General features: G+C 43.3%; 1 protein-coding gene across 2 annotated transcripts in view; it reads left to right on the plus strand.

Moving 5' to 3' along the window:
* GNAL (G protein subunit alpha L) overlaps nucleotides 1–7,109 on the plus strand; it is a 315,717-nt gene that overhangs the window by 307,095 nt on the left and 1,513 nt on the right. For both annotated transcript variants that reach the window (XM_054018365.1, XM_054018366.1), the window contains exon 11: nucleotides 1,071–1,138. In XM_054018365.1, the coding sequence (XP_053874340.1) occupies nucleotides 1,071–1,138 (68 nt within the window). The remainder of the gene's footprint in view (nucleotides 1–1,070; nucleotides 1,139–7,109) is intronic.

Below are 7,109 nucleotides of genomic sequence, written 5' to 3' on the forward strand. Positions count from 1 at the left end.
CTTTACATTAGAAAATATTTCAATTATAAATAGTTGCTAGTGTGAAAAATATTTACATTGTTTTAAAAAAAGAGAACAAGTTTACTTTTAAAGAAAGGTAAAATCTTATTATTATTTGTAAAGCCAAATTACTCTATGTAGTAGCTTCATTGTGTTACACACTTGAGGCCTTTTTTCAAATCAGCATATGTACCAAGTGAAACCCAAACGCTGATCCATGTGAATAAAGTGATCAATGTGAGTAAGCATTTGCAGAGTCTACAGTCCGTTCTAGTGGTTTGTATGACCAATGATACTGCCGTCAGCAATGTTCCCAATTTATCCAAGGAGTTGTTGCCCATAACAAGCTGTGAAATAGAAGTTTGTTTATTTAAGATGGGTTAAAGCAGCGGTTCTCAAACTTTAGCAACCTGAGGACCCGCATTTTGATTTTAAAAAATTTGTGGACCCCCAAGCCTCCCGCTCAGTCCCAGGCCCTGCCCTCACTCCACCTCTTCCCCTAAGGCCCCACCTCTTCCCGCCCCCGCTCCATCCCTGCCCCTCCTCTTCCGTGCCTCTTTCCACCCCTTCCCCCAAGCGCACCTTGTCCCCGCTTCTCCCCCTCCCTCCCAGCGCCTGCTGCACACTGGGGAACAGCTGTTCTGCAGCATGCAGGAGGCACTGGAAGGGACGGGGAGCAGTTGATCAGCAGGGCTGGTGGCCCTGGACATGATTCCGCCCCCGAGCGTGCCGTGTCCCCGCTCCTCCTCCTCCCTACCAGCGCTTCCTGCACGCCACGGAACAGCTGTTCCCCGGCATGCAGGAGGTGCTGGGAGGGTGGGGGAGAAGTTGATCAGCAGGGCCCACAGACCAACTGGAGTGCCCTTGTGGACCAGATCCCAGTTTGAGAAAAGCTGGTTTAAAGTGTTTTTTCGTTTTGGAAGAACCAATTGTGAATGTAATGTAGGTATATTGTTTTTTAATTCCTATAGCAAAGAACTATCTCTTATTTATTCCATCTGTTATTAAATATCGCAAAATAGCTCTCTCTTATTTAATTTATCTGATACAATTTATTTTTAATTAAACAGCAACACCAGATGCTGGAGAAGATCCCAAAGTCACAAGAGCCAAGTTCTTTATCCGGGATGAGTTTTTAGTGAGTAATTTTGAAAACCTATATCTAGTCGTATCATGGAGGTTACTCTCATTAAACACACTTGACAATATGGTCACATTTTGCAAAAATAGGGTGGGGAAAAAATGCTTAGCTCTTTCATAGCTTTTTTCAGCCATACATTTCACAGCACTGAAAAAAGGTGAAGCCCATTTTATAAATGGTGAAACTAAGGCACAAAGATGCCAAGTGACACATAGTGAGTCATTGGCAGAACCAGGAATAGTCTCCTGAAACCCAGTCTGGTACTTAGTCTACTGTGGACCCAGACTGCCTTCCTCTTTCCTTTCGTTCTCCATTGTGCACATGGCCACAGTAATACGGACCACTTCCACTTCTAATTTATGTGATTTATTTTGAGGATTTATTTATCTATAAAAGCTTATTCTTGTTGCATAGCAGATTTCATTCACATCTCTGTGCTGGCTGCGTGGCCCGTATGGAGTTCACAATCCGTTACTGAGGTCAGCTCCTATGCTTAGGTTTGTTATAGATAGGGCTCTACCAAATTCACGACAATGAAAACTGTCATGGACCGTGAAATCTGGTCTTTTGTGTGCTTTTACCCTATACTATACAGATTTCACAGGGGAGACCAATATTTATCAAATTGGGGGTCACAAGTTTATGTTAGGGGGTTGCGGTATTGCCACACTTACTTCTGTGCTGATTTCAGAACTAGGCAGCCAGAGAGCGGTGGCTGTTGGCCAGGCGCCTAACTCTGAAGGGGTGGCCAAAGAGTGGCGGCTGCTGACTCAAGGTCCAGCGCAGAAGTAAGGAGGGCAATACCATACCATACCATGTCATTTTTCCTTCTGCGCTGCTGCTGGTGGTGGTGGCTCTGCCTTCAGAGCTGGGCTCCCGGCCAGCAGCTGCTGCTCTCCAGCTGCCCAGCTCTGAAGGCAGTGCTAGTATAGCAGTGCAGAAGTAAGGGTAGCAGTACTGCAACCCTCCCTACAATAACCTTGTAGCCTCCCCACAACTCCATTTTGGGTCAGGACCCCACAATTACAATACTGTGAAGTTTTAGATTTAAATAGCTGAAATAATGAAATTTATGATTTTTAAAATCCTATGACTGTGAAATTGACCAAAATGGACCATGAATTTGATAGGGCCCTAGTTATAGACCTGTCTGAATCCCCTTAGTAGACAGTCAACAGTCTGTTGTAATTGGATCAAACCTTTGGATCCCACATGCTTCCAAGCCAGCTGGGTCTGGGCAGCGACAAGTGACTTGTTTCTAACTCTGGGCCTCCGAGGCTCCCTCCTCCCAGGTGCAGACCTCCCATCTGGGCCCCGTTACCTGAGATGTGGGACCCACAGTCTAGCTGCCCTAGGCCCCTGAAACCAGTTCTCTGGGTTCTCCAGTCAAATATGCATGCTCCCCCACCAAAGTCCCCTCCAGCAGCACTCTGCATTATAGTTTAACTCTTCGGGGACACCTGGCAGGTAAAGTAAGGAACAGACTTGCACAGGAGTTTCAGAAAACACAGTAACTTTTACTCTGAAAGCACACAAGAGTTACAGATCTGGGGATAAAACAACAAACACCTACACATTCTCTCTCCTGAATCACTTCTAGTGAGTGTTAAGGCCCAGCCCGTGTATCAGGCGGGTAGGCCCCTCCTGCAGTTCTTCTGTTTTCTTAGTGATCATGGAATCCTAGAATATCAGGGTTGGAAGGGACCTCAGGAGGTCATCTAGTCCAACCCCCTGCTCAAAGCGGGACAATCCCCAACTAAATCATCCCAGCCAGGGCTTTGTCAAGCCTGACCTTAAAAACCTCTAAGGAAGGAGATTCCACCACCTCCTTAGGTAACCCATTCCAGTGCTTCACCACCCTCCTAGTGAAAAAGTTTTTCCTAATATCCAACCTAAACCTCCCCCACTGCAACTTGAGATGTTCAGCTGGTGAGAGAGATTCATAGATTCCAAGGCCAGAGGGGATCACTGTGATCATTAGTCCACTGGTTCTCAACATCTTGGGGCTCAGGAACCATTTTGTAAACCTTGATGGCCTGAGAGTCGCTTGATGGCCTGACCCCCTGAGTCACTCCCATACCTGATGCCCCCATCCCCCCTGAGGGGCCCATCGGGAAGGGCTTGGAGCTAAGATTCCAGATGCTCTGGCCAGATGTCAACAGCTGGGAGTATGCCCCACTTGCAACTGGTGGAAAGGGTGGTGAGGTTAGACCATACCCAAAAACACGCAGCCCCTTATCTCCAGTCTGAATTTGTCTAGCTTCAACTCCCAGCCATACAACGGTGTTAGACCTCTGTCTGCTAGATCGAAGAGCCCTTTATCAAATATTTGTTCCCCCAGCCAAGCACAGATTTTGCTCTTACATAAGGTTTCAGTCCCCTCTGTCGTGTGACCCATACATCAGCTTCAGCACCCCAGTCAAGTGGCTGAAGTGTGAGATTCTCGTCCCAGCTTTGGCCCCTTTACCTGGCATAAAAGAGTCAGAACAGCATGAAGGGGGCCTAAATGTCCCCTCTCTGGCCAAAGGAGGATTCCCCCTGTTTAGCCACATCTGAAGACAGCTTTAAGGCTGCCTTCTGAGGTCCACCTGACAAGTCTTGATGTAATGGTTGTGCCTGGGGCAGGAGTGTTTTGGGGTGGGAGCAGAGCACATGGTGCTGCAGAGATTCCTGGCAGGCCTGAGTAGCTTCCTTAATTTAGACAGGCCCCCAGGGCGGGTTATACCTGGAGCTACCCAGGATTTCAAGGGTGCTAACGTGAGCCTAAACTTCCCCTCCCCGTGGAAGCACTGCACAGAATCTCACCTTGAGTTCATGGCAGATAATTTTCACACATCTGTTCTTTCCATTATTCAGTCTAAAAGAAAATGGGGGAATCCAGACACTTATGTGGATATTTAAAATATCAGCCGGCTGAAGTGAAAGTTTTCTAGTAAAAATATTCCTAAGGCGTTGCACTGTGCCTCTGCCAATGGCAACAGGCAAGTAAGACTGAAGTAGTTATTTTACTTTACATTTTAAATACTGTTCTGAAGCAAATTAGAAAGAGAAACCTTGGACATTTTATGCTTCAAAAAGTGAAGGAGTTTTTCATCTCACTACCTTTGTTACATTTTTCTTTCCAATTCTTTATGGTCTGTATTTTTTTTCTTGTTCTGCTCTGGTACATTTCCTGGAAAATCTGCCTTTATTACTTACCCATTCTTTATTGTAATTTTGGTAGCCTATAGTCATGTTCACGGGTCTGGTACATCAGCCCCCTGCTACTGCTACACAACACGCTTTAGGAATGGTGCTTTGGTATCCTGTGAAAGTCGTGTTGTCTTATAGCCCTCTGTAACTGTACCTGGCACGCTGCAACTCTCAAAACTCTCCCTCTGCTGACCCGGACTGCAGCCACCAATTCTATTTCAGATGATTGTCTTAATTAAACACAGGTTTAACACAGACTAGTTAAGAAAAGGTGTTTATATTTAAACACACCTCTGACTAATATTGCTAAAAAGTATCAGAAGGTAGGCATTTCATTTTCTCACTCTCATTTTCAGAAGTGCTAACTATCTGAAAGCCCCCTTGACTTCAAGTTGCAGGCATTCAGTACCTGTGAAAACTACGCCATTGGTTTCCAATTTATGAAAGCATTAGCTAGGTATGGCAGGAAGAGCTGTTTGTCTGGCTCACCAAGACAAGGCTGGCAATTCAGCTCTTTGCCTCAGCAAATTTTTTTTTTCCTGCCAGGTCAGGTCACGTCACATGTCTAGTTCATGGCAGAGTCTCCTATTTCACAGGGTCTCTGTTTCATAGGAAACTCTCCATGCTCCTAGTCCTGTGCTTAATCACAAGACTATCCTTCCTCCTCACAATGTTGAACCCAGCATTCATCTATTCTTTACAATTCTCCCAAAACAAATATTGATGTTTTGTATACAGGATTCTGCAACTGCTGATGTTTTACTTCAGTACAATGGGTCAGCCCTACAGAAACAGCAGCGGGGCAAATCGGGTTTATTCTGGTTTTTATTTTATACAAAAATCTGAATAATTTTTTCTTGGACTTGAAGCAGCTACTGTCTGAATATATTGACCTGCATTCCAAGAATACTATATTTAGCTCCTTTCAGAAGTATCTGTTGTGTTCTTAGTAATCTTGACCTGTTCATAATTATAGGGATCCAACTTCAATATTTTTCTTGTATTCTAGTATAGTAATGGTTCTTCTGCTAAATGTTATTCTAGAGGTGTGTATTTTTCCTTGAGTTGGCACTCACTTCTCTTAGTATTAGTCTAATATGACTCCTCAGAATAAATTTGGAGTTGAAAATTCAGTAGATGGATAATCTCCTAAAATTATACGGTTGCTTAACTGCTAGGGCACGAAAAAGACCACATGTTGAAAACACATATTTTAACATGCTGCTGTAGAGTCTCAAATGTAACTGGGCATCATCAAAACATTGTGGTGAACTGGCTACTTTGTACTGCGCTTGGTGGAATCAGAAATTGGCTGTGTATGATGAGCACTATACTCCTAGCAGCTAATGGAGATTCTCTATCGCTCAAATAGCAGGGCCCCATGCTTTTGAAGTAGGAGGGATGAGTTCTGTTCTTTGTTATTATCATAAAGCTGTACATGACATGTATGATGCACACAGCAACTCCACAGCAAGCTAGTGTTCACACCCCAGCTTGATGCAAACTGTATATTCATGTAGACGAGCTACATTGCTGATTTAAAACAAAATTTCACAGTTTTGCCACTTGGTGGCACCAAAAAAGAAAAATAATTCCTGGGACAGATGCATTACAGAATGCAGTATTTGGTTATTAACAGTACAGGTTATATATGAGTATGTACATATAATATATAACATAGCAGCTCTTACAAGATACCCTTCATGCAGTTATACTGGGTATTCAATGGTATTTTAACCTTATAATACTGTGCTTAATATTCTGTTAAAACTTTCTGTTTATATTTTACCTGGTTTACCCAACTCATAAATTGGAAATACTAATTAGGTCTCCTGGGAGCGCATGATTATTTTGCATATAGTAACATTAAAATATACCATGAATTGAAATGATTATTCTTTAAAGTTACCTTCTGATCTCATTCCTGGGTCTCTTGTTTCCTAGTGCAAAACAGGGGAGTATTTTGGTCTCTAAGGGCAGTGGTAGTGGGATGGATTGTGAGCCACTCCCCTTGCTAGATGTCACAGGGAATGCAAATTTCCCCACACTAGCCTTTTGATGTTCTGTAGACATGACTTTTAGGGGGAAAGGTGTAGCTTAGTTTTCATGCCTATTCACTCCTTGGTCTCTCTTGCTGAGTGTCAACCAGAGTACCAATTGTGCTGGTCGTAGTCTAGCACCTAGTAGATGGCCCATACTATAAAACCAACCAGTATTGACTGCAGCTGTTAGCTGGCAGTGAGTTCTATTAACTATCAGACCGGACCAGTTCAGTCATCTAAGCTGTAAAACCAGTCCAGGATTCCTCTGTGTTCATATGGGGCTGATCATAGGGTTAGTGCTTAACAATAATAATTTGAACTATTGACCTAGAAGTGAAAGGTTCCATCTTACATATACATAGATGCTGAAAAATAGTAGTTTCTAGCATGTCTAAACATAAATGTCCAAGTCAAAGAATCTGTATAATGTAAAACTTCATAAACTATGAGATTTTTCACATGCTCAGTCAGTTAGGCTGTTAAAACAAGCCCTCTTAGAATCCCATGATTTGCTTCTTCAGAGAATGTAAAGCTACCTAGGCTTGTGGGCAAGAAATGGAGCACTTTTTTAAAAAAAATTTTTTTTGATATAATTTCATCTGAAGTGCAAGAGCAAGGTATTGTAGCTTAAAGATACCCAGGCATTGCTCTCTGTCTTCACAGACCCCCACTTATATATCATTTTCTTTGTCTAACCTTGGGTTTTCTATGTCTAATCACTGAACAGCGCCTCT

This window comes from Malaclemys terrapin, chromosome 2 (assembly GCF_027887155.1).
Source record: "Malaclemys terrapin pileata isolate rMalTer1 chromosome 2, rMalTer1.hap1, whole genome shotgun sequence".
Classification (NCBI taxonomy): domain Eukaryota; kingdom Metazoa; phylum Chordata; order Testudines; family Emydidae; genus Malaclemys; species Malaclemys terrapin.